Source organism: Passer domesticus, unplaced genomic scaffold (genome assembly GCF_036417665.1).
Source record: "Passer domesticus isolate bPasDom1 unplaced genomic scaffold, bPasDom1.hap1 HAP1_SCAFFOLD_182, whole genome shotgun sequence".
NCBI lineage: Eukaryota > Metazoa > Chordata > Aves > Passeriformes > Passeridae > Passer > Passer domesticus.
Genome location: NW_026989964.1, coordinates 44,857 through 71,720, shown reverse-complemented (window position 1 = coordinate 71,720; position 26,864 = coordinate 44,857). Strand labels below are relative to the sequence as shown.

The 26,864-nt window shown below is 43.7% G+C and overlaps 1 protein-coding gene across 1 annotated transcript; it reads left to right on the top strand.

The window, feature by feature from the left end:
• Positions 1 to 844: 844 nt before the first annotated feature.
• Positions 845 to 22,645, top strand: LOC135292028 (zinc finger TRAF-type-containing protein 1-A-like). The gene is given in 5 exon segments (XM_064406276.1): positions 845 to 931; positions 934 to 989; positions 3,741 to 3,835; positions 7,926 to 8,137; positions 18,253 to 22,645. Coding segments are annotated over 5 exon segments (822 nt in total). The 5' UTR covers positions 845 to 864; the 3' UTR covers positions 18,645 to 22,645.
• Positions 22,646 to 26,864: the final 4,219 nt, after the last annotated feature.

Genomic DNA, 26,864 nt, shown 5'->3' with positions numbered 1-26,864 from the left:
TAAAGGGGAAAAAAGGTTGAAAAATGGAATAAATAGAGGAAAATGAGGAAAAAATTGGAATATTTGGGGTAAATAACAGGAGAAAATATTGAGGAATAAGTGGGAAAAAAAGGTGGAAAAATGGGAATAAATAAGAGGAAAAATGAGGAAAATTCCCAAAACGTTGAAATATTCTCTATAAAAACCAGTAAAAAATATTAACAAATAAAGGAAGAAAATGAGGGAAATTGGGAATATTTTGGATAAAAAATAGGAGAAAATATTACTAAATAAAAGGAGAAAAATGAGAATAAAGAAGGGAAGAAAATGAAGAAAACTTGGGAATATTTTAGATAAAAAAATAGGCGAAAATATTATTAAATAAAAGGACAAAAATGAGGAAAAATTGGGAAATTTGGGCTAAATAATAGGAGAAAATATTGATAAATAAAGGGGAAAAATGAGGAAAAATTGGGAATATTTGGGTAAATAACAGGGGAAAATATTGAGAATTAAAGGGAAAAAATGGGGAAAAAAGGTGGAAAAATGGGAATAAATAAGAGGAAAAATTCACAAAAATTTGGAAATATTTTATATAAAAAATAGGAGAAGATATTAAAAAAAAGGGAGAAAAATGCGGAAAAATTGGGAATATTTGGGGTAAATAATGGGAGAAAATATAGAGAAATAAATGGGAAAAAAGTGGAAAAATGGGAATAAATAAGAGGAAAAATGAGGAAAAATTCCCAAAACTTTGAAAATATTCTCTATAAAAACCAGTAAAAAATATTAACAAATAAAGGAAGAAAAACCCCACCCAAAATCCCCAAAAACCCCCTAAATCCCCCAATTTTTTGTGTCCCGCAGTGCACCAACGGGCACCTGATGTGCGCGGGGTGCTTCATCCACCTGCTGGCGGACTCGCGGCTCAAGGAGGAGCAGGCCACGTGCCCAACTGCCGCTGCGAGATCTCCAAGAGCCTCTGCTGCCGCAACCTGGCCGTGGAGAAGGCGGTCAGCGAGCTGCCGGCCGAGTGCGGCTTCTGCGCCCGCCAGTTCCCCGCTCGCTGCTCGAGCGCCACCAGAAGGAGGAGTGCCAGGACAGGTCGGGCTTTGGGACGTGTTTTGGGGTCTCCAGGTGGTTTAGGGTGGATTTCGATGGTTTTTTTGTGGTTTTATGGTGATTTTTAGGGGTTTTGGGGTGGTGGGACACCTCAAAGTTCTTGAGATCTTTCTTAAAGAATGGTGAGAAGGAGTGCCCAGGACAGGTCGGAGGTTTTGGAGGTGTTTTGGGGTCTCCAGGTGGTTTTGGGTGGATTTGCAGGGTTTTTTTGGCAATTCCGAGGTGGTTTTGGGTGGTTTTGAGGTGGTGGGACACCTCAAAGTTCTTGAGATCTTTCTTAAAGAAAGGTGAGAAGGAGTGCCAGGACAGGTCGGGAATTTTTGGAGGTGTTTTGGGGTCTCCAAATGGTTTTTGGTGGATTTTGGTGGTTTTGAGGTGGTTCTGAGGTGGTTTTTGTGGTTTTAGGGTGGTGGGACACCTCAAAGTCTTGAGATCTTTCTTAGAGGACGATGAGAAGGAGTGCCAGGACAGGTCGGCGGTTTTGGAGGTGTTTTGGGGTCTCCAGGTGGTTTTGGGTGGTTCTCGGGTGGTTTTGGGTGGTTCTGAGGTGGTTTTGGGGTGGTGGGACAGCTCAAAGTTCTTGAAATCTTTCTTAGAGGACGATGAGAAGGAGTGCCAGGACAGGTCGGGGATTTTGGAGGTGTTTTGGGGTCTCCAGGTGGTTTTGGGTGGTTCTGGGGTCTTTTTTGCTAATTTCGAGGTGGTTTTGGGTGGTTTTGGGGTGGTGGGACACCTCAAAGTTCATGAGATCTTCGGAGCGACACCAGAAGGAGGAGTGCCAGGACAGGTCGGGCTTTGGGACGTGTTTTGGGGTCTCCAGGTGATTTTTGGTTGATTTTGATGGTTTTGAGGTGGTTTTGAGGTGTTTTTTGGTGGTTTCCGTGTGGTGGGACACCTCAAAGCTCTTGAGATCTTTGGAACATCACCACAACGAGGAGTGCCAGGACAGGTCGGGGGTTTGGGACGTGTTTTGGGGTCTCCAGGTGGTTTTTGGTTGATTTTGGTGGTTTTGAGGTGGTTCTGAGGTGGTTTTTGTGGTTTTTGGGGTGGTGGGACAGCTCAAAGTTCTTGAGGTCTTTCTTAGAGGACGATGAGAAGGAGTGCCAGGACAGGTCGGGGGTTTTGGACGTGTTTTGGGGTCTCCAGGTGGTTTTTAGTGGATTTTGGTGGTTTTGAGGTGGTTTTGAGGAGGTTTTTGGTGGTTTTGGGGTGGTGGGACAGCAAAAAGTTCTTGAGACCTTTCTCAGAGCAGCACCAGAAGGAAGTGCCAGGATGGCTGATGGATGGCAGTGGTCCTGGATGTGACTTTTGGGATTTTTTGGGGGACTTTTGGGAGGTTTTGGGCTGGTTTGGAGCTGTCCGGGCCGTGGAGAAGGCGGTCAGCGAGCTGCCGGCCGAGTGCGGCTTCTGCGCCCGCCAGTTCCCCGCCGCTCGCTGCTCGAGCGCCACCAGAAGGAGGTCAGTGCCCAGGACAGGTCGGGCTTTGGACGTGTTTTGGGGTCTCCAGGTGGTTTTGGGTGGATTTCGATGGTTTTTTTGTGGTTTTATGGTGATTTTTAGGGGTTTTGGGGTGGTGGGACACCTCAAAGTTCTTGAGATCTTTCTTAAAGAATGGTGAGAAGGAGTGCCAGGACAGGTCGGAGGTTTGGACGTGTTTTGGGGTCTCCAGGTGGTTTTCGGTGGTTCTGGGGTCTTTTTTGCTAATTTCGAGGTGGTTTTGGGTGGTTTTGGGGTGGTGGGACACCTCAAAGTTCTTGAGATCTTTCTTAAAGAACGGTGAGAAGGAGTGCCAGGACAGGTCGGGAATTTTTGGAGGTGTTTTGGGTCTCCAGGTGGTTTTGGGTGGTTCTCGGGTGTTTTGGGTGGTTCTGAGGTGGTTTTGAGGTGGTGGGACACCTCAAAGTTCTTGAAATCTTTCTTAGAGGACGATGAGAAGGAGTGCCAGGACAGGTCGGGGATTTTTGGAGGTTGTTTTGGGGTCTCCAGGTGGTTTTGGGTGGTTCTGGGGTCTTTTTTGCTAATTTCGAGGTGGTTTTTGGTGTTTTTGGGGTGGTGGGACACCGGAAAGTTCATGAGATCTTTGGCGCACCACCACAATGAGGAGTGCCAGGACAGGTCGGTGGTTTTGGACGTGTTTTGGGTCTCCAGGTGGTTTTTGGTGGATTTTGGTGGTTTTGCGGTGGTTCTGAGGTGGTTTTTGGTGGTTTCCGTGTGGTGGGACAGCAAAAAGTTCTTGAGATCTTTCTTAGAGGACGATGAGAAGGAGTGCCAGGACAGGTCGTGGATTTTTGGAGGTGTTTTGGGGTCTTGAGGTGGTTTTTGGTGGTCTCCAGGTGTTTTTTGGCGGTTCTTAGGTGGTTTCTGGTGTTTTTGGGGTGGTGGGACACCTCAAAGTTCTTGAGATCTTTGGAGTGCCACCACAATGAGGAGTGCCAGGACAGGTCGGGGAAATTTTCAGGTTCTGAGGTGGTTTTTGGTGGTTTTGGGGTGGTGGGACAGCAAAAAGTTCTTGAGACCTTTCTCAGAGCAGCACCAGAAGGAGCGCCAGGATGGCTGATGGATGGCAGTGGTGCTGGACGTGACTTTTGGGATTTTTGGGAGGTTTTGGGCTGGTTTGGAGCTGCCGGGCCGTGGAGAAGGCGGTCAGCGAGCTGCCGGCCGAGTGCGGCTTCTGCGCCCGCCAGTTCCCCCGCTCGCTGCTCGAGCGCCACCAGAAGGAGGAGTGCCAGGACAGGTCGGGCTTTGGGACGTGTTTTGGGGTCTCCCAGGTGGTTTTGGGTGGATTTCGATGTTTTTTTTGTGGTTTTATGGTGATTTTTGGTGGTTTTGGGGTGGTGGGACACCTCAAAGTTCTTGAGATCTTTCTTAAAGAATGGTGAGAAGGAGTGCCAGGACAGGTCGGCGGTTTTGGAGGTGTTTTGGGGTCTCCAGGTGGTTTTGGGTGGTTCTGGGGTGGTTTTGGGTGGTTCTGAGGTGGTTTTGGGTGGTTTTGGGGTGGTGGGACACCTCAAAGTTCTTGAGATCTTTCTTAAAGAATGGTGAGAAGGAGTGCCAGGACAGGTCGGGGGTTTTGGAGGTGTTTTGGGGTCTCCAGGTGGTTTTGGGTGGATTTGCAGGGTTTTTTGGCAACTCCGAGGTGGTTTTGGGTGGTTTTTGAGGTGGTGGGACAGCTCAAAGTTCTTGAGATCTTTCTTAAAGAAAGGTGAGAAGGAGTGCCAGGACAGTCGGGAATTTTTTGAGGTGTTTTGGGGTCTCCAGGTGGTTTTGGGTGGTTCTGGGGTCTTTTTTGCTAATTTTGAGGTGGTTTTGGGTGGTTTTGAGGGTGGTGGGACAGCTCAAAGTTCTTGAGATCTTTCTTAAAGAACGGTGAGAAGGAGTGCCAGGACAGGTCGGAGATTTTTGGACGTGTTTTGGGGTCTCCAGGTGCTTTTTGGTGGATTTGCAGAGTTTTTTGTGGTTTTGTGGTGGTTTTTGGTGGTTTTTGGGGTGGTGGGACAGCTCAAAGTTCTTGAGATGTTTGGCGCACCACCACAATGAGGAGTGCCAGGACAGGTCGGGTGGTTTTGGACGTGTTTTGGGGTCTCCAGGTGGTTTTTGGTGGATTTTGGTGGTTTTGCGGTGGTTCTGAGGTGGTTTTTGGTGGTTTTGGGGTGGTGGGACAGCAAAAAGTTCTTGAGATCTTTCTTAGAGGACGATGAGAAGGAGTGCCAGGACAGGTCGTGGATTTTTGGAGGTGTTTTGGGGTCTTGAGGTGGTTTTTGGTGGTCTCCAGGTGTTTTTTGGCGGTTCTGAGGTGTTTTTTGGTGGTTTTGGGGTGGTGGGACAGCTCAAAGTTCTTGAGATGTTTGGAGCGCCACCACAATGAGGAGTGCCAGGACAGGTCGGGGGTTTGGGACGTGTTTTGGGGTCTCCGGGTGGTTTTGGGTGGTTCTGAGGTGGTTTTGGGTGGTTTTGGGGTGGTGGGACACCAAAAAGTTCTTGAGATCTTTGGAGTGCCATCACAATGAGGAGTGCCAGGGACAGGTCGGTGTTTGGGATGTGTTTTGGGTCTCCAGGTGGTTTTTGGTGGATTTGCAGGGTTTTTTTGTGGTTTTGAGTTGTTTTTTGGTGGTTTCCGTGTGGTGGGGCAGCTCAAAGTTCTTGAGATCTTTCTTAGAGGACGATGAGAAGGAGTGCCAGGACAGGTTGGGGATTTTTTGAGATGTTTTGGGGTCTCCAGGTGGTTTTGGGTGGATTTGCAGGGTTTTTTGATGGTTTTGAGTTGTTTTTTGGTGGTTTTGGGGTGGTGGGACACCAAAAGTTCTTGAGATGTTTCTTAGAGGACGATGAGAAGGAGTGCCAGGACAGGTTGGCGGTTTGGGACGTGTTTTGGGGTCTCCAGGTGGTTTTTGGTTGATTTTGGTGGTTTTGCGGTGGTTCTGAGGTGGTTTTTGGTGGTTTTGGGGTGGTGGGACAGCTCAAAGTTCTTGAGATCTTTCTTAGAGGACGATGAGAAGGAGTGCCAGGACAGGTCGGCGGTTTTGGACATTGTTTTGGCGTCTCCAGGTGGTTTTTGGTGGATTTTGGTGTTTTTTTTGGCAATTCTGAGGTGGTTTTTGGTGGTTTTGGGGTGGTGGGACACCTCAAAGTTCTTGAGATGTTTCTTGGAGCAGCACCAGAAGAACGGTCAGCACAGGTGATGGGTGGGCGTGGTCTGGCTGGGATTTTCCGTGTTTCTCTCTCCCAGATTTTCCATTTCCATCCCGAATTTCCCTTCAGATTTTTCATTTTCATCCCAAATTCCCCACTGAAATTTTCCGTTTTTATCCCAAATTTTCCACTCAGATTTTTATCCCAAATTTTCCCCTTTTTTCCCAAATTCCCCACTCAGCTTTTCCATTTTTCTCCCAAATTTTCCACTTGCATTTTCCATATTTTTCCCAAATTTTCCAGCCTGTTTTTTCCCTTTTCATCCCAAATTTCCCCTCAGATTTTCCATTTTCATCCAAACTTCCCACTTTTTATTTTCCATTTTTATCTCAAATTTCCCACTCTTTATTTTCCATTTTTATCTCAAATTTTCCATTTCCATCCCAAATTTCCCACTCAGATTTTCCATTTCATCCCAAGTTTTCTACTCTTTTTTTTTCCACTTGGATTTTCCATTTCTGCCCCAAATTTCCACTCTTTGTTTTCCCTTTTATCCCAAATTTTCCAATCTTGTTTTTCCATTTCATCCCAAATTTCCCCTCAGATTTTCCATTTTTCTCCCAAATTTCCCATTTCTGCCCCAAATTTCCCCTCAGATTTTCCATTTCTCTCCAAATTTCCCATTTTTATCTCAAAATTCCCCCTCAGATTTTCCATTTCATCCCAGATTTTCCAGCTTGGTTTTTCCATTTTTCTCCCAAATTCCCCCTCAGCTTTTCCCTTTTCATCCCAAATTTCCCCTCAAATTTCCCATTTTCACCCCAAATTTCCCACTCATCCCTCCCACATTGCCCCCAAAACTCCCCCAAACCCCCCAAAATATCCCAAATCCCCAAAATTCCGGAATTTTCCCGTTTCCCCCCAGCAGGGTGCGAATTCCACTCAAGTTTTCCATTTCCATCCCAAATTTCCCCCTCAGCTTTTCCCTTTCCATCCCAAATTTCCCCTCTGATTTTCATTTCTCTCCAAATTTTCCATCCTTGTTTCCATTTTCATCCCAAATTCCCCACTCTCAGATTTTCCATTTCCATCCCAAATTTCCCGCTCTGATTTTCCACTTTTATCCCAAATTTCCCGCTCTGATTTTCCACTTTTATCCCAAATTTCCCGCTCTGATTTTCCACTTTATCCAAATTTCCCACTCAGATTTTTATCCCAAATTTCCCCCTCAGCTTTTCCATTTTCATCCCAAATTTCCCCCTCAGATTTTCCATTTTTATCCCAAATTTCCCCCTCAGATTTTCCATTTTTATCCCAAATTTCCCACTCAGATTTTCCATTTCTCTCCCAAATTCGCCACTCAGATTTTCCATTTTCACCCCAAATTTCCCCCTCACCCCTCCCACATTTTCCCCCAAAACCCCCCAAACCCCCCAAAATTCCCCAAAAATTCCGAAAAAATCCCCAAAACCCCCCAAAACACCCCAAAAATCCCCAAATTTTCCCATTTCCCCCCGGCAGGGTGACGCAGTGCAAGTACAAGCGCATCGGGTGCCCGTGGCAGGGCCCCTTCCAAATTTCCCCCCTCAGATTTCCATTTTCATCCCAATTTCCCCCTCAGATTTTCCAGGTTTTCTCCCAAATTTCCCCCTCAGATTTTCCATTTTTCTCCCAAATTTCCCCCTCAGATTTTCCATTTTCATCCCAAATTTCCCCCCTCAGATTTTCCATTTTCATCCCAAATTTCCCCCTCAGATTTTCCATTTTATCCCAAATTTCCCACTCAGATTTCCCATTTTTATCCCAAATTCCCACTCAAATTTCCCATTTCTCTCCCAAATTTCCCCCTCAGATTTTCCATTTTCATCCCAAATTTCCCCCTCACCCCTCCCACATTTTCCCCCAAAACCCCCCCAAACCCCCCAAAATTCCCCAAAAATTCCGAAAAAATCCCCAAAACCCCCCAAAACACCCCAAAAATCCCCAAATTTTCCCGTTTCTCCCCCGGCAGGGTGACGCAGTGCAAGTACAAGCGCATCGGGTGCCGTGGCAGGGCCCCTTCCAAATTTCCCCCTCAGATTTTCCATTTTTATCCCAAATTTCCCCCTCATCCCTCCCAGATTCCCCCCAAAATCCCCCAAAACACCCCAAAACACCCCAAAAATCCCCAAATTTTCCCGTTTCTCCCCCGGCAGGGTGACGCAGTGCAAGTACAAGCGCATCGGGTGCCCGTGGCAGGGCCCCTTCCACGAGCTCTCGGTGCACGAGGCCGAGTGCTCGCACCCCACCAAGACGGGCAACGAGCTCATGGACATCCTGGACGAGATGGACCAGACGCGCAAGAAGGAGATGCAGCTCTACAACAGCATCTTCAGCCTGCTCAGCTTCGAGAAGATCGGGTACACCGGTACGGAAAACCACCAAAATTTCCACAAATTCTACAAAAATCCCGCAAAAATCCATGAAAATCCCAAAATTTCCGGGGTTTTACAAAGTTTTTTGAGGTTTTATGGGGATTTCATGAGGTTTTACGAAGATTTTCCATGGTTTTCTGGAGGTTTCTTGAGGTTTTCTGAAGGTTTTATGAGGTCCTTCAAAGGTTTTATGGGGTTCTGCGAGGGTTTTCCATGGTTTTCTGAAGGTTTTCTGAAGTTCTCCAAAGGTTTTCCATGGTTTTCAGAAGGTTTTATGGGGTTCTGCAAGGGTTTTCCATGGTTTTCAGAAGGTTTTCCAAAGTTTTTTGGGGTTCTCCAAAAGTTTTCAGTGGTTTTCAGAAGGTTTTCCAAAGTTTTTATGGGTCTCTTCAAGGGTTTTCCATGGTTTTCAGAAGGTTTTTTTGGGTTCTCCAAGGATTTGCCAAGGATTTCCAGAGGTTTTTTGGGGTTTTTCTAAGGTTTTCCATTGTTTTCAGAGGTTTTTTGGGGTTCTTCAAGGGTTTTCCATGGTTTTCAGAAGGTTTTCCAAAGTTTTATGGGGTTTTCCAGGGTTTTCCTAAGGTCTTATGGGGTTCTCCGAGGTTTTCTGATGGTTTTCCAAAGGTTTTCTGTGGGTTTTCCAAAGAAGGAGATGCAGCTCTACAACAGCATCTTCAGCCTGCTCAGCTTCGAGAAGATCGGATACACCGGTACGGAAATCACCAAATTCCCAAAATTCCGTAAAATTCCCATGAAAATTCCGCAATAATCCCAAAATTTCTGTGGTTTTAGAATGGTTTTTTTGGGGTTTAATGGAGGTTTCTTGAGGTTTTCTGGAGGTTTCTTGAGGTTTTCAGAAGGTTTTATGAGGTCCTCGAAAGGTTTTTCATGGTTTTTCAGAAGGTTTTTTTTGGGTTCTTCAAAGGTTTTCCATGGTTTTCAGAAGGTTTTCCAGAGATTTTTGGGGTTCTTCAAGGTTTTTCCATGGTTTTCAGAAGGTTTTATGGTGTCCTCCAAGGCGTTTTCTGTGGGTTTTCCAAAGAAGGAGATGCAGCTCTACAACAGCATCTTCAGCCTGCTCAGCTTCGAGAAGATCGGGTACACCGGTACGGGAAATCACCAAATTCCCAAAAATCCCGTAAAATTCCATGAAAATTCCGCAAAAATCCCAAAATTTCTGTGGTTTTAGAATGGTTTTTTGGGGTTTAATGGAGGTTTCTTGAGGTTTTCTGGAGGTTTTCTTGAGGTTTTCAGAAGGTTTTATGAGGTCCTCGAAAGGTTTTTCATGGTTTTCAGAAGGTTTTTTTGGGTTCTTCAAAGGTTTTCCATGGTTTTCAGAAGGTTTTCCAGAGATTTTTGGGGTTCTTCAAGGTTTTCCATGGTTTTCAGAAGGTTTTATGGTGTCCTCCAAGGCGTTTTCTGTGGGTTTTCCAAAGAAGGAGATGCAGCTCTACAACAGCATCTTCAGCCTGCTCAGCTTCGAGAAGATCGGGTACACCGGTACGGGAAATCACCAAAATTCCCAAAAATCCCGTAAAATTCCCATGAAAATTCCGCAATAATCCCAAAATTTCTGTGGTTTTAGAATGGTTTTTTGGGGTTTCATGGAGGTTTCTTGAGGTTTTCTGGAGGTTTCTTGAGGTTTTCAGAAGGTTTTATGAGGTCCTCGAAAGGTTTTTCATGGTTTTCAGAAGGTTTTTTTGGGTTCTTCAAAGGTTTTCCATGGTTTTCAGAAGGTTTTCCAGAGATTTTTGGGTTCTTCAAGGTTTTTCCATGGTTTTCAGAAGGGTTTATGGTGTCCTCCAAGGCGTTTTCTGTGGGTTTTCAAAGAAGGAGATGCAGCTCTACATACAGCATCTTCAGCCTGCTCAGCTTCGAGAAGATCGGGTACACCGGTACGGGAAATCACCAAATTCCCAAAAATCCCGTAAAATTCCCATGAAAATTCCGCAAAAATCCCAAAATTTCTGTGGTTTTAGAATGGTTTTTTGGGGTTTAATGGAGGTTTCTTGAGGTTTTCTGGAGGTTTCTTGAGGTTTTCAGAAGGTTTTATGAGGTCCTCGAAAGGTTTTTCATGGTTTTCAGAAGGTTTTTTTGGGTTCTTCAAAGGTTTTCCATGGTTTTCAGAAGGTTTTCCAGAGATTTTTGGGGTTCTTCAAGGTTTTTCCATGGTTTTCAGAAGGTTTTATGGTGTCCTCCAAGGCGTTTTCTGTGGGTTTTCCAAAGAAGGAGATGCAGCTCTACAACAGCATCTTCAGCCTGCTCAGCTTCGAGAAGATCGGGTACACCGGTACGGGAAATCACCAAATTCCCAAAAATCCCGTAAAATTCCCATGAAAATTCCGCAATAATCCCAAAATTTCTGTGGTTTTAGAATGGTTTTTTGGGGTTTCATGGAGGTTTCTTGAGGTTTTTCTGGAGGTTTCTTGAGGTTTTCAGAAGGTTTTATGAGGTCCTCGAAAGGTTTTTCATGGTTTTCAGAAGGTTTTTTTGGGTTCTTCAAAGGTTTTCCATGGTTTTCAGAAGGTTTTCCAGAGATTTTTGGGGTTCTTCAAGGTTTTTTCCATGGTTTTCAGAAGGTTTTATGGTGTCCTCCAAGGCGTTTTCTGTGGGTTTTCCAAAGAAGGAGATGCAGCTCTACAACAGCATCTTCAGCCTGCTCAGCTTCGAGAAGATCGGGTACACCGGTACGGGAAATCACCAAATTCCCAAAAATCCCGTAAAATTCCCATGAAAATTCCGCAATAATCCCAAAATTTCTGTGGTTTTAGAATGGTTTTTTGGGGTTTCATGGAGGTTTCTTGAGGTTTTCTGGAGGTTTCTTGAGGTTTTCAGAAGGTTTTATGAGGTCCTCGAAAGGTTTTTCATGGTTTTCAGAAGGTTTTTTTGGGTTCTTCAAAGGTTTTCCATGGTTTTCAGAAGGTTTTCCAGAGATTTTTGGGGTTCTTCAAGGTTTTTCCATGGTTTTCAGAAGGTTTATGGTGTCCTCCAAGGCGTTTTTCTGTGGGTTTTCCAAAGAAGGAGATGCAGCTCTACAACAGCATCTTCAGCCTGCTCAGCTTCGAGAAGATCGGGTACACCGGTACGAGAATTCCCCAAAATTCCCAAAATTCCACAAAAATCCCCGAATTTCTGGTGTTCTCTGAAGGCTTTATGGAGGTTTCTTGAGTTTTTCCAAGGTTTTATGGGGTTTTCTGGAGGTTTCTTGAGGTTTTCTGGAGGTTTTATGGGGTTCTCCAGAGGTATTCCATGGTTTTCCAAAGGTTTTATGGGTTCTCCAAAGGTTTTCCATGGCTTTCAGAAGGTTTTCCAGAGTTTTTATGGGTTTCTTCAAGGTTTTTCCATGGTTTTCAGAAGGTTTTATGAGGTCCTCCAAGGGTTTTCTGTGGTTTTCTGAAGGTTTTTTGGGGTTCTCCAAGGGTTTCTGAAGGTTTCCCAAAGGTTTGCCAAAAATTCCCATGAAAATTCCACAAAAATCCCAACATTTCCGCGGTTCTATGAAGGTTTCTCGAGGTTTTACGAAGGTTTTTTCGGGGTTTTCTGGAGGTTCCTTGAGGTTTTACGAAGGTTTTTTTGGGTTTTCTGGAGGTTTCTTTGAGGTTTTCAGAAGCTTTTATGAGGTCCTCCAAAGGTTTTCCAAAGGTTTTCCAAAGTTTTTTTTGGGTTCTCCAAAGGTTTTCTGTGGTTTTCAGAAGGTTTTTTGGGGTTCTTCAAGGGTTTTCTGTGAGTTTTTCCAAAGAAGGAGATGCAGCTCTACAACAGCATCTTCAGCCTGCTCAGCTTCGAGAAGATCGGATACACCAATACGGGAACCCCCAAAATTTCCACAAAATTCCCAAAATTCTGCAAAAATCCCAACATTTCTGGGGTTTTATGAAGGTTTTATGGAGGTTTCTTGAGGTTTTATGAAGGTTTTTTTGGGTTTTATGGAGGTTTCTTGAGATTTTTCAAAGGTTTTATAGGTTTCTCCAAGGGTTTTCCATGGTTTTCAGAAGGTTTTCCAGAGTTTTTATGGGTTTCTTCAAGGGTTTTCCATGGTTTTCGGAAGGTTTTTTGGGTTCTCCAAGGATTTGCCAAGGATTTCCAGAGGTTTTATGGGGTTTTCCGAAGGTTTTCCATGGTTTTCAGAAGGTTTTTTGGGGTTCTCCAAGGGTTTTCCATGGTTTTCAGGAGGTTTTTATGGGGTCCTCAAAAGGTTTTCTGAGGTTTTCCAAAGGTTTGCCAAGGTTTTTCAAGGTTTTTTGGGGTTTTCCAAAGAAGGAGATGCAGCTCTACAACATCATCTTCAGCCTGCTCAGCTTCGAGAAGATCGGATACACCGGTACGGCAATCCCCAAAAATTCCACAAAAACCCACAAAAAACCTGAAATTTCCGGGGATTTATGGATTATTTTTTTGGGTTTTATGGAGGTTTTTTGGCGTTTTCCAAAGGTTTTATCTGGAGATTTCTTGAGGTTTTCCGAAGGTTTTTTGGGGTTTTCTGGAGGTTTCTTGAGGTTTTCTGAAGGTTTTACGGGGTCCTCCAAGGATTTCTGAAGGTTTCCCAAAGGTTTGTCAAAAATTCCACAAAATTCCCATGAGAATTCCACAAAAATCCCAAAATTTCTGGGGTTTTACGAAGGTTTTTTGGGGTTTTACAAAGGTTTCTTGGGGTTCTATGGAGGTTTCTTGAGGTTTTCTGAAGGTTTTTTGGGGTTCTCCAAGGATTTCCAAAGGTTTGTCAAAATTTCCACAAAATTCCCATGAAAATTCCACAAAAATCCCAAAATTCCCAAAATTTCTGGGGTTTTACGAAGGTTTTCTGGGGTTTCCTGGAGGTTTCTTGAGGTTTTCGAAGGTTTTATGGGGTTCTCCAAGGGTTTTCCATGGTTTTCAGAAGGTTTTCTGGGGTTTACCAAGGTTTTCTGAAGGCTTTTTGGGGTTCTTCAAGGTTTTCTATGGTTTTGAGAAGTTTTTTTTGGGTTTTCCAAAGGTTTTCCAGAGTTTTTTGAAGGTTTTCCATGGTTTCAGAAGCTTTTTTGGCATTCTTCAAGGATTTCCAGGCTTTTCTGATGGTTTTCCAAAAGTTTCTTCAGCCTGCTCTGCTTTGAGAAGATCGGATACACCGGTACAGGAATTCCACCAAATTCCACAAAATTTCTGGAGGTGTTTTGAGGTTGTCCAGGTTTTTTGGGAAATTTGTAGGATGCAGATGTTGCCAGTTTGGGATCCAGTGATAATTCCCAGAATTTTGTAGGACAACGATGAATCCTTGTAGGATCCGTTGATAATTCCGGGAATTTTGTAGGACAACGATGAATCCTTGTAGGATCTGTTGATAATTCCGGGAATTTTGTAGGACAACGATGAATCCTTGTAGGATCTGTTGATAATTCTGGGAATTTTGTAGGACAACGATGAATCCTTGTAGGATCTGTTGATAATTCCCGGAATTTTGAAGGACAACGATGAATCCTTGTAGGATCCATTGATGATTCCGGGAATTTTGTAGGACAACGATGAATCCTTGTAGGATCTGTTGATAATTCCTGGAATTTTGAAGGACAACGATGAATCCTTATAGGATCCGTTGATAATTCCCAGAATTTTGTAGGACAACGATGAATCCTTGTAGGATCTGTTGATAATTCCCGGAATTTTGAAGGACAGCAATGAATCCTTATAGGATCTGTTGATAATTCCCAGAATTTTGTAGGACAACGATGAATCCTCGTAGGATCCGTTGATAATTTGGGAATTTTGTAGGACAACGATGAATCCTTGTAGGATCCGTTGATAATTCCCAGAATTTTGTAGGACAACGATGAATCCTTGTAGGATCTGTTGATAATTCCCGGAATTTTGCAAGATAACAGGGAATGAATGAATCCTTGTAGGATCTGATGACGGTTCCTGGAACGTTCTGCGACCCCGATGAATCCGTTAGGAATTCCGTGACAATTCCTGCCCTCTCCCAACGTTATTCCCATCTCTCATCCCAAATTTTCCCCCCTTTTTCCCAGAGGTGCAGTTCCACCCGTACTGCAGCGACAACCTCATCCCTGACCTGGGGGCTTGGGGTGGGACTGGGATGGACTGGGATGCACTGGGATGGACTGGGATGGACTGGGATGGGACTGGGATGGACTGGGACCCAACTGGGATGGACTGGGATGCACTGGGATGGACTGGGAGTGACTGGGAGTGACTGGGATGGACTGGGATCCTGGCTTTGGAGCATCCTGTTGAATTGATTTTAGGATCTGATGATGATCCTGGGAATTCTGTAGGATCCTGGTGAACCCCATTAGGATCTAATGAGAATTCTGGGAATTTTGTAGGACAACGATGAATCCTTGTAGGATCCAATGATAATTTCAGGAATTTTGTAGGACAACGATGAATCCTTGTAGGATCCAATGATAATTTCAGGAATTTTGTAGGACAACGATGAATCCTTGTAGGATCTGCTGATAATTTGGGGAATTTTGTAGGACAACGATGAATCCTTGTAGGATCTGCTGATAATTTGGGGAATTTTGCAAGATAACAGGGAATGAATGAATCCTTGTAGGATCTGGTGACGGTTCCTGGAACGTTCTGCGACCCCAATGAATCCGTAGGAGTTCAGTGACAATTCCTGCCCTCTCCCAACGTTATTCCCATCTGTCATCCCAAATTTTCCCCCCTTTTTCCCAGAGGTGCCGTTCCGCCCGTACCGCAGCGACAACCTCATCCCTGACCTGGGGGCTTGGGGTGGGACTGGGAGGGACTGGGATGGACTGGGATGGGACTGGGATGGACTGGGATGGGACTGGGATGGACTGGGATGGGACTGGGATGGACTGGGATGGACTGGGATGGGACTGGGATGGGACTGGGATGGACTGGGATGGGACTGGGATGGACTGGGATGGGACTGGGATGGACTGGGATGGACTGGGAGGGACTGGGATGGACTGGGATGGACTAGGATGGACTGGGATGGACTGGGATGGGACTGGGATGGGCTGGGATGGACTGGGACCCAACTGGGATGGACTGGGATGGACTGGGACCAAACTGGGATGGACTGGGATCCTGGCTTTGGAGCATCCTGTTGAATTGATTTTAGGATCTTATGATGATCCTGGGAATTTTGTAGGATCCTGGTGAGCCCTGTTTGGATCTAATGAGAATTCTGGGAATTTTGTAGGACAACGATGAATCCTTGTAGGATCTGTTGATAATTCCGGGAATTTTGTAGGACAACGATGAATCCTTGTAGGATCTGTTGATAATTCTGGGAATTTTGAATCCTTGTAGGATCTGGTGACGGTTCCTGGGACGTTCTGCGACCCCGATGAATCCGTAGGAATTCCGTGACAATTCCTGCCCTCTCCCAACGTTATTCCCATCTCTCATCCCAAATTTTCCCCCGTTTTTCCCAGAGGTGCAGTTCCGCCCGTACCGCAGCGACAACCTCATCCCTGACCTGGGGGCTTGGGGTGGGACTGGGATGGGACTGGGATGGACTGGGATGGACTGGGATGGACTGGGATGGGACTGGGATGGGCTGGGATGGACTGGGATGGGACTGGGATGGACTGGGATGGACTGGGATGGACTGGGATGGGCTGGGATGGACTGGGACCAAACTGGGATGGACTGGGATGGACTGGGACCAAACTGGGATGGACTGGGATGGGCTGGGATGGACTGGGACCCAACTGGGATGGACTGGGACCAAACTGGGATGGACTGGGATCCTGGCTTTGGAGCATCCTGTTGAATTGATTTTAGGATCTGATGATGATCCTGGGAATTTTGTAGGATCCTGGTGAGCCCTGTTTGGATCTAATGAGAATTCTGGGAATTTTGGAGGACAACGCTGAATCCTTGTAGGATCCGTTGATAATTTGGGAATTTTGTAGGACAACGATGAATCCTTGTAGGATCTGTTGATAATTTGGAAAATTTTGCAAGATAACAGGGAATGAATGAATCCTTGTAGGATCTGGTGACGGTTCCTGGGACGTTCTGCGACCCCGATGAATCCGTAGGAATTCCGTGACAATTCCTGCCCTCTCCCAACGTTATTCCCATCTCTCATCCCAAATTTTCCCCCCTTTTTCCCAGAGGTGCAGTTCCGCCCGTACTGCAGCGACAACCTCATCCCTGACCTGGGGGCATGGGATGGGACTGGGATGGGACTGGGATGGACTGGGATGGGACTGGGATGGGACTGGGATGGACTGGGATGGACTGGGATGGGACTGGGATGGACTGGGATGGACTGGGATGGACTGGGATGGACTGGGATCCTGGCTTTGGAGCATCCTGTTGAATTGATTTTAGGATCTGATGATGATCCTGGGAATTTTGTAGGATCCATGGTGACTCCATTTTGGGATCTGTTGATGATCCTGGGAATTCTGTAGGATCCTGGTGAACCCCATTAGGATCTAATGAGAATTCTGGGAATTTTGTAGGACAACGATGAATCCTTGTAGGATCCAATGATAATTTCAGGAATTTTGTAGGACAACGATGAATCCTTGTAGGATCTGCTGATAATTTGGGGAATTTTGCAAGATAACAGGGAATGAATGAATCCTTGTAGGATCTGATGACGGTTCCTGGGACGTTCTGCGACCCCGATGAATCCGTAGGAGTTCAGTGACAATTCCTGCCCTCTCCCAACGTTATTCCCATCTGTCATCCCAAATTTTCCCCCGTTTTTCCCAGAGGTGCAGTTCCGCCCGTACCGCAGCGACAACCTCATCCCTGACCTGGGGGCTTGGGGTGGGACTGGGATGGGACTGGGATGGACTGGGATGGACTGGGATGGGACTGGGATGGACTGGGATGGGACTGGGATGGACTGGGATGGGACTGGGATGGACTGGGATGGGACTGGGATGGACTGGGATGGACTGGGATGGACTGGGAGGGACTGGGATGGACTGGGATGGACTGGGATGGACTGGGATGGGACTGGGATGGGCTGGGATGGACTGGGACCCAACTGGGATGGACTGGGATGGACTGGGACCAAACTGGGATGGACTGGGATCCTGGCTTTGGAGCATCCTGTTGAATTGATTTTAGGATCTGATGATGATCCTGGGAATTTTGTAGGATCCTGGTGAGCCCTGTTTGGATCTAATGAGAATTCTGGGAATTTTGGAGGACAACGATGAATCCTTGTAGGATCTGTTGATAATTTGGGGAATTTTGTAGGACAACACTGAATCCTTGTAGGATCTGCTGATAATTTGGGGAATTTTGCAAGATAACAGGGAATTAATGAATCCTTGTAGGATCTGATGACGGTTCCTGGGACGTTCTGCGACCCCGATGAATCCGTAGGAATTCCGTGACAATTCCTGCCCTCTCCCAACGTTATTCCCATCTGTCATCCCAAATTTTCCCCCGTTTTTCCCAGAGGTGCAGTTCCACCCGTACCGCAGCGACAACCTCATCCCTGACCTGGGGGCTTGGGGTGGGACTGGGAGGGACTGGGATGGACTGGGATGGGACTGGGATGGGACTGGGATGGGACTGGGATGGACTGGGATGGGACTGGGATGGACTGGGATGGGACTGGGATGGACTGGGATGGACTGGGATGGACTGGGATGGGACTGGGATGGGCTGGGATGGACTGGGACCCAACTGGGATGGACTGAGATGGCACTGGGACCAAACTGGGATGGACTGGGATCCTGGCTTTGGAGCATCCTGTTGAATTGATTTTAGGATCTGATGATGATCCTGGGAATTTTGTAGGATCCATGGTGACTCCATTTTGGGATCTGTTGATGATCCTGGGAATTCTGTAGGATCCTGGTGAACCCCATTAGGATCTAATGAGAATTCTGGGAATTTTGTAGGACAACGATGAATCCTTGTAGGATCTGTTGATAATTTGGGGAATTTTGTAGGACAACGCTGAATCCTTGTAGGATCTGCTGATAATTTGGGGAATTTTGCAAGATAACAGGGGAATTAATGAATCCTTGTAGGATCTGGTGACGGTTCCCGGACGTTCTGCGACCCCGATGAATCCATAGGAGTTCAGTAACAATTCCTGCCCTCTCCCAACGTTATTCCCATCTCTCATCCCGAATTTTTCCCTTTTTCCCAGAGGTGCAGTTCCGCCCGTACCGCACCGACGACTTCATCACGCGCCTGTACTACGAGACGCCGCGCCTCACCGTGCTCAACCAGACGTGGGTGCTGAAGGCGCGCGTCAACGACTCCGAGCGCAACCCCAACCTGTCCTGCAAGCGCACGCTGAGCTTCCAGCTGATCCTCAAGAGCAAGGTCAACTCGCCCATGGAATGCTCCTTCCTGCTCCTCGAGGGGCCCTACGACGACGTCAAGATCAACCCGGTCATCTACCACTTCGTCTTCAGCAACGAGAGCAACGAGACCGACTACATGGCGCTGCCCATCGTCGACTCGGTGGAGTGCAACAAACTGCTGGCGGCCAAGAACATCAACCTGCGGCTTTTTATATTCCAGATCCAAAAATAAAACATGACTTTTGCGGGGTTTTTTTTGTTTGGGGGCGGGCGGGCGGGTGGGGAGAGGAGGAGGAGTTTTAGCGGCGGCGTTGTTGGCGTTGTTGGCGTTGTTGGCGGGGACGCTGGACGTGGTGGCAGGTGGTGGAAGCATTAAAAACGGAGTTGAAGTGGTGAAAATGGGTTGGAAGAGACGAAAAATGGGGTGGAAACACCAAAAAATGGGGTGGAAGTGACAAGAAATGGGTTGGAAGCGACAAAAAAATGGGTTGGAAGAGACAAAAAATGGATTGGACGTGACAAGAAATGGGTTGGAAGCGACAAGAAATGGGTTGGAAGTGACAAAAGTTGGTGGTGAGAGATCGGAATTGGCTTGGAACCATCAAAAAATGTGTTGGAAGTGATAAAATTGGTTGGGAGAGAGAAAAAATGGGTTGGAAGAGTCGAACGTTGGTGGTGAGCAAATGGAATTGGCTTGGAACCATCAAAAATGGGTTGGAAGAGACAAAAGATGGGGTGGAAGCACCAAAAAATGGGTTGGAAGAGACAAAAAATGGGTTGGAACCAACAAGAAATGGGTTGGAAGAGACAAAAAATGGATTGGATGCGACAAGAAATGGGTTGGAAGCACCAAAAAAATGGGTTGAAAGTGACAAAAATGGGTTGGAAGAGACAAAAAATGGGTTGGAAGAGACAAAAATGTGTTGGAAGGGGCAAAAGTTGGTGGTGAGTGAATGAAATTGGCTTGGAACCATCAAAAAATGGTTGAAAGTGACAAAAATAGGTTGGAAGAGACAAAAATGGGTTGGAAGAGACAAGAAATGGGTTGGAAGAGTCGAAAGTTGGTGGTGAGAGAACAGAATTGGCTTGGAACCATCAAAAATGGGTTGAAAGTGACAAAAATGGGTTGGAAGAGACAGAAAATGGGTTGGAAGAGACAAAAAATGGGTTGGAAGAGACAAAAAATGGGTTGGAAGAGACAAAAGTTGGTGATGAGTGAATGAAATTGGCTTGGAACCATCAAAAAATGGTTGAAAGTGACAAAAAATGAGTTGGAAGAGACAAAAAATGGGTTGGAAGAGACAAAAGTTGGTGGTGAGCAAATGGACTTGGCTTGGAACCATCAAAAATTGGTTGAAAGTGACAAAAATCGGTTGGAAGAGACAAAAAATCGGTTGGAAGAGATGAAAAATGGGTTGGAAGAGACAAAAAATGGGTTGGGAGAGTCAAAAGTTGGTGGTGAGAGAACAGAATTGGCTTGGAACCATCAAAAATTGTTTGAAAGTGACGAAAATGGGTTGGAAGAGACAAAAGTTGGTGGGAAAGTGACAAAAGTTGATGGTGAGCAAATGGAATTGGCTCGGAACCATCAAAAATTGTTTGAAAGTGACAAAAATTCATGGAAAGCAACAAAAATTGGTGGTGAGCAAATGGAATTGGCTTGGAGCCATCAAAAATGGGTTGAAAGTGACAAAATTGGCTCGAAACCATCAAAAATTGGTAAAAAACCAATCAAAAGGGTTTGAAACCACCAAAAATGGTTTGAAACTGCCAAAACTTGGTCGAAACTCAACGGAAAAGTTTTGAAGTGATCCAAAAATGGGTGAAACCATCAAAAATCGGTCAGAACCCAAGAGAAAGGTCTTGAAATCATAAAAAAATGGGTGAAACCACCAGGAATTGGTCAAAACACTACAGAAAGGGTTTGAAGCCAGCAAAGCTTGGCTTGAAGCCATCAAAAATAGGTTGAAAGGGTCAAAAATTGGTGGTGGACAAATGGAATTGGCTTGGAACCATCAAAAATGGCTTTGAAGTGGTAAAAATGGGTTGAAAGTGGAAAAAAAGTGGCTTGAAACCATCAGAAATTGGTCTAAACCTAAAAGAATGGTCTTGAAACCACCAAAATTGGTTTGAAACCGTCCAAAATGGGTAAAAAAACAATTGAAGAGGTTTGAAACCACCAAAAATGGTGTAAAACAGTCAAAAAAAATGGATGAAATGATCAGAAATAGCTTGAAACCACCAAAATCTGTTTGAAACCACCAAAACTTGGTTGAAAGTCCAAAGAAAAGTCTTGAAATCATCAAAAAATGGATGAAACCATCAAGAATGGGTCAAAACACTGCAGAAAGGTCTTGAAACCATCAAAAATTGCCCTAAAACCAGAAAAATTCTCATGAAACGCCAAAATTTCTTCCACACTCAACACAAAGGTCTTGAACCCACCAAAACCAGTTTGAAACCACCAAAAATTGGTGTTAAGCCAATGACAAGGTCTTGAAACCATCAAAAATTGGTTGAAGCCCACCAAAAATTGTTTGAAACCACCAAAATTTGGTCCAAACCCAACAGAACGGTCTTGAAACATCAAAAATTGACCTAAACCCACCAAAATTGGCTTGAAACCACCAAAACTTGGTTGAAACTCAACAGAAAGGTCTTGAAGTCATCAAAACCAGGTTGAAAGTGGCAAAAAAAAGTCTGAAAGTGACAAAAATTGGTGAGGAACCGAGGGGAAGGTCTTGAAGTCATCCAGAATTTGTTTGAAAATCATAAAAAATTATTGGAAACCAATGGAAAGGTCTTGAGTGGGTTGAAAAGTGAAAAAATTGGCCAAAAATGGTCCAAAAAAAGTGAAACCACCAAAACTGGTTTGAAACCACCAAAATTGGTTTGAAATGACCAAAACTTGGTCAAAACCCGACACAAAGGTCTTGAAATCATCAAAAAAAGGTGAAAACATTGGTTCAAACTAAACAGAAAGTCTGGAACTCATCAAAACTGGCTTGAGAGCACCAAAAAATGGAGAAAAATCCACAGAAAGGTCTGAAAACCATCAAAAGTTGGTTCGAACCCGACAGAAAGGGCTCGAAACCTTCAAAAATTGGTCGAAACCCACCAAAATTGGCTTGAATTCACCAAAAGTTGGCTTGAAAGGGACAAAAATTATGGGAAACCAATGAGATTGTCTTGGAATCATCAAAAATGGTTTGAGGATGGCAGATATTGGTGTGAAAGCATCAAAAGTGGTTGGAGACCATCAGAAGATGGCTTGAAAGACGCAAAAATTGGTGGGAAAGCAGCAAAAATTGATGAGGAACCAAGAGAAGATCTCGAAACCATGAAAAGTCGTCTTGAAAGTGGCAAAAATTGGTTGAAAGGGGAAAAAAAAATTGTCTGAAAATGACAAAAATTGGTGAGGAACCAAGAGAGAAGTCTTGAAGTCATCAAGAATTGGTTAGGAAGTGGCAAAAATGGGTTGGAAGTGAAAAAAATGGACTTGAAGTCATCAAAAATGGCTTGAAAGTCATAAAATGGTGGGAAATGAACAGAAAAATTTGGAAACGATTGAAGGTCGGTTTAAACCATCCAAAAGTGGTCAAAACTCAACTGAAAGGTCTTGAATCCATCAAAAATTGTCCTAAAATCACAAAACTTGGCTTGAAACCCCCAAAATTTCTTCCAAACCCAATGGACAGGTCTTGAAACCATCAAAAATTGGTGTTACACCAACAAAAAGGTCTTGAAACCATCAAAAATTGGTCCAAACCCACCCAAAATGGTTCAAAACCATCAAAATGTGGTCCAACCTCAACAGAAATTTCATGAAACCACCAAAAAGTGGCCAAAACCCACCAAAATTAGCTTGAAACCACCAAAAATTGGTGTAAACCCAACAGAAAGGTCTTGAAACCATCAAAGCTTGGTCTAAACCCAACAGAAAAGTCTTAAAAGTGTCAAAAATTACTTTGAAGCCACCAAAAATGGCTTGAAAATGCCAAAAATTGGTGTAAACCCAGCGGAAAGTCTTGAAACCATCAAAAATTGTCCTAAATGCATAAAATTTGCCTGAAACCACCAAAATTTGGTCCAAACCCAATAGAAAGGTCTTCAATCCATCAAAAATTGACTTGAAAATGCCAAAAATTGGGTTAAACCAAACAGAAAGGTCTTGAAACCCCAAAAAATTGGTTTTAAACCATCAAAAAATGGTCAAAACTCAACAGAAAGGTCTTGAAACCATCAAAAAATCGTTTGAAACCATCAAAAACTGGTCAAAACTCAACTGAAACGTCAAAAATTGACCTAAACCCACCAAAACTTGTTTGAAACCACCAAAATTTGGTCCAAACCCAAAGGACGGGTCTTGAAACCATCAAAAATTGGTTTGAAACCCAAAATTTCATCCAAACTCAACAGAAATGTCTTGAAAGTATCAAAAATTGACCTAAAATCATAAAAAATGGCTTAAAACCACCAAAATTTCTTCCATGCCCAATGGAAAGGTCTTGAACCCCACCAAAACCAGGTTGAAACCACCAAAAATTGGTGTTTAGCCAACAAAAAGGTCTTGAAACCACCAAAAAGGTCTTGAAACCCCCAAAATTTCTTCTGAACCAAATGGACAGGTCTTGAAACCATCAAAAAAATTGACCTAAACCCACCAAAAATGGCTTGAAAGCACCAAAATTTGGTCCAAGCCCAAGGGACAGGTCTTGAATCCATCAAAAATTGGTTTGAAGCTGCCAAAATTGGCCTAAACCCACAAAATTGGCTTGAAAGTGCCAAAAATCGGTGTAAACCAAACAGAAAGGTCTTGAAACCATCAAAAATTGGTTGAAACCATCAAAAATTGGGTTGAACTCAACAAAATTTCATTTAAACCCAACAGAACTGTCTTGAAACCACCAAAAATTGGTTGAAACCACCAAAAATTCTTCCAAACCCAACAGAAAGGTCTTGAAACCACCAAAAATTGATCCAAACCCTACAGAAAGGTCTTGAAACCATCGAAAGTTGGTTGAAACCACAAAAAATTGGGTTGAACCCAACAAAATTTCATCTAAACCCAAGAGAAAGGTCTTGAAACCGTCAAAATTTGGTCTAAACTCAGCAGAAAAGGCTTTGAAACCACCAAAAATTGATATAAACCAAACAGAAAAGTCTTGAAACCATCGAAAATTTGGTTGAAACCACCAAAAATTGGGTTGAACCCAACAAAATTTCATCTAAACGCAACAGAAAGGTCTTGAAACCACCAAAAATTGGTACAAACACAATAGAGAAGTCTTGAAACCACCAAAATTGGGTCTAAACTCAACAGAAAAGTCTTTGAAGCCACCAAAAATTGCTCGAAAATACGCAAAAATTGGTGTGAACCCAACGGAAAGGTCTTGAAACCATCGAAAATGGGTTGAAACCACCAAAAATTGGGTTGAAACCATCAAAATTTCTTCCAAACCCAACAGAAAGGTCTTGAAACCACCAAAAATTGGTCCAAACCCAACGGAAAGGTCTTGAAACCATCGGAAATTGGTTGAAACCACCAAAAATTGATCCAAACTCAACAGAAAAGTGTTGAAGGCACCAAAAATTGATCCAAACCCAACAGAAATGTCATGAAACCATCAAAAATTGACCGGGACCTACCAAAAATGGATGAAACCCATCAAAATTTGGTTTGGAACCACCAAAATTGAACGGAACTCACCCAAAATGGCTCCAAAGTGACCCGAAAGGTCCCGACCCCGCCCAAAACCGCCTCGGCCCCGCCCCGGCCCAACCCCAAATCCCCAAAAATCAGCGGAAAAGCGACGGCAAAACCTCGGAAACGCCCGGAAAAGACGGAAAAAATCCCGGAAATGGCGAAATTCGGCAAAATCAGCGGCGCCGAGAGGATTTTGGGGGATTTTGGGGATTTTTGGGGTGGATTTTGGGGGGAGGAGCGTCGGCGGAGCGGGGGAGGGGCGACGCTGCCGCTGCTGCTTTTATTAGAGAATAAAAATTTGGGGAATTTTCCAATTCTTTGGGGTCTTTTGGGGAGGTTTCACCAAAATCGGAGAGGGTTGGGTGGGTTCGATGGGTTGGACCCAAAATTGGAGAGGTTTGGGGTGGTTTTGGTGAAAATTTGGGGTGGTTTTGGTGAAAATTTGGGGTTCTTGAGGTGATTTTGAGCAAAATTTGAGGATTGGGGGAAGTTTTGACCAAAATGAGAAGTTTTGGGGTGGTTTTGATGAAATTCTGGGGTTCTTGGGGTGGTTTTGATGGGACTTTGAAGTTTTGGGGTGAATTTGACCAAAGTTTAGGAGTTTAGGGTTGGTTGTTGTAAAAATTGGAGGTTCTTGGGGTGGTTTTGACCAAAACTTGCTGGGTTTGGCCAAAATTTGGGGGTTTTGGGGTGGTTTTGACTAAAATTTGAAATTCCTGGGGTGGTTTTGGTGAAGATTTGAGGTTCTTGGGGTGGCGTGGACCAAAATGAGAAGTTTTGGGGAGACTTTGATGAAATTCCGGGGTTCTTGGGGTGGTTTTGATGGAACTTTGAAGGTTTGGGGTGGTTTTCACCAAAATTTAGGAGTTTAGGTTTTATTTTGGTAAAAAATTTGAGGTTCTTGGGGTGGTTTTGACCAAAATTTCAAATTCCTGGGTTGGTTTTGGTGATGATTTGAGGTTCTTGGGGTGGTTTGGAGCAGAGTTGGAAGTTTTGGGGTGGTTTTGATGAAAATTTGAATTTCTTGGTGTGATTTTGACCAAAATTTAGGAGTTTTGGGGCGGTTTTGATGAAAATTTGAGGTTCTTGAGGTGATTTTGAGCAAAATTTGCTGATTTTGACCCAAATTTGAGGATTGGGGGAAGTTCTGACCAAAATTTGAGAAGTCTGGGGTGGTTTTGGTGAACATTTGAGGTTCTTGCGGTGGTTTTGACCAAAATTTGAGAAGTTTTGGGGTGGTTTTGATGGAACTTTGAAGTTTTGGGGTGGTTTTGATGGAAATTTGAACAGTTTGGGTTGGTTTGGATGAAACTTGGAGGTTCTTGGGGTGAATTTGACCAAAACTTGCTGATTTTGACCCAAATTTGCTGCATTTGGCTAAAATCTGAGGGATTCGGGGAGGTTTTGACCAAAATTTCAAATTTTTGGGGTGGTTTTGGTGGAAGTTTGAGGTTCTTGGGGTGGTGTAGATCAAAATTGGAATTTTTGGGGTTGTTTTTGATGAAAATTTGAGGTTCTTGGGTTGGTTTTGCCCAAAATTTGCAGATTTTGACCCAAATCTGCTGCATTTGGCCAAATTTTGAGGGATTTGGGGAGGTTTTGACCAAAATCTCAAATTCTTGGGGTTGCTTGAGGTGGTTTGGGTAAAGATTTTTAGGGTTTTTGGGGTGGTTTTGGTGAAAATTTGAGGGGTTTGAGGTGGTTTTGACCAAAATTTGCTGATTTTGACCCCAAATTTGAAGATTTGGGGTGGTTTAGGTCCAAATTTGAGGATTTGGGGTCATTTTAATGGAAATTCGAGGGGTTTTGACCAAAAATTTCAAAATCTTTGAGTGGTTTTGACCAAAATTTGAGGGTTCTGAGAAGGTTTTGGCCAAAATTGGAATTTTTTGGGGTGGTTTTGACCAAAATTTGAGGATTTTGGGGTTGTTTTGACGAAAATTTGGGATATTTTGGGTAGTTTAAACCAAAATTTGAGGAATTTGTGGTATTTTGAACCAAAATTTGATATTTTAAAACCCAAAAAATTGGGTTCTTGGATGTTTCTAATCAAAAATTTGAAGCAAAATTTGTGAATTTTTAATCAAAATTGGATTTTTTTGAACCCAAAATTGATTTTTTGTGGTTTTCTTTAACTGAAAATTTTAGGGTTTGAGTGTTTTTCCTGAAATTTGATGTTTTAACGCCAAAATTTGATTATTTTGGGAATTTTTTGATGTGAAATTTCAGGGTTTTGGTTTTAAAACCAAAATTAGGGGTTTTTTAACCTCAAATTTGAGTTTGTTCATTAAAATTTGACTTTTTTAGGTAAAAATTTGACAATTTGAACCCAAAATTTGAATTTGTGGCTGTTTTTTAACCAAAATGGAAAGATTTTGGATGGATTTTAAACCAAAATTTGTTGGTTTTTACCCAAAATTTCAATTTATTGCTTTGGGTTTTATATCAGAATTTAAGATATTTGGAGTTTACTAAAAATCTCATTTTTAAACACAAATTTTAAGTTTTTGATGAATTTTAAGCAAAAATTGGAGGTTTTAAACACAAAATTTACAATTTTTTAAACCAAAATCAGGTTTTTGACCTCAAAATTTGAGGAATTTTATTTTTTTAAACCAAATTCAAAGTATTTTATGGATTTTAAACCAAAATTTGATTGTTTTAACCCAAAATTTACGATTTTTACAGCCAAAATGAGGGGGGTTTAACCCAAAATTTGAGGGATTTTAAATTTTTTAAACCAAA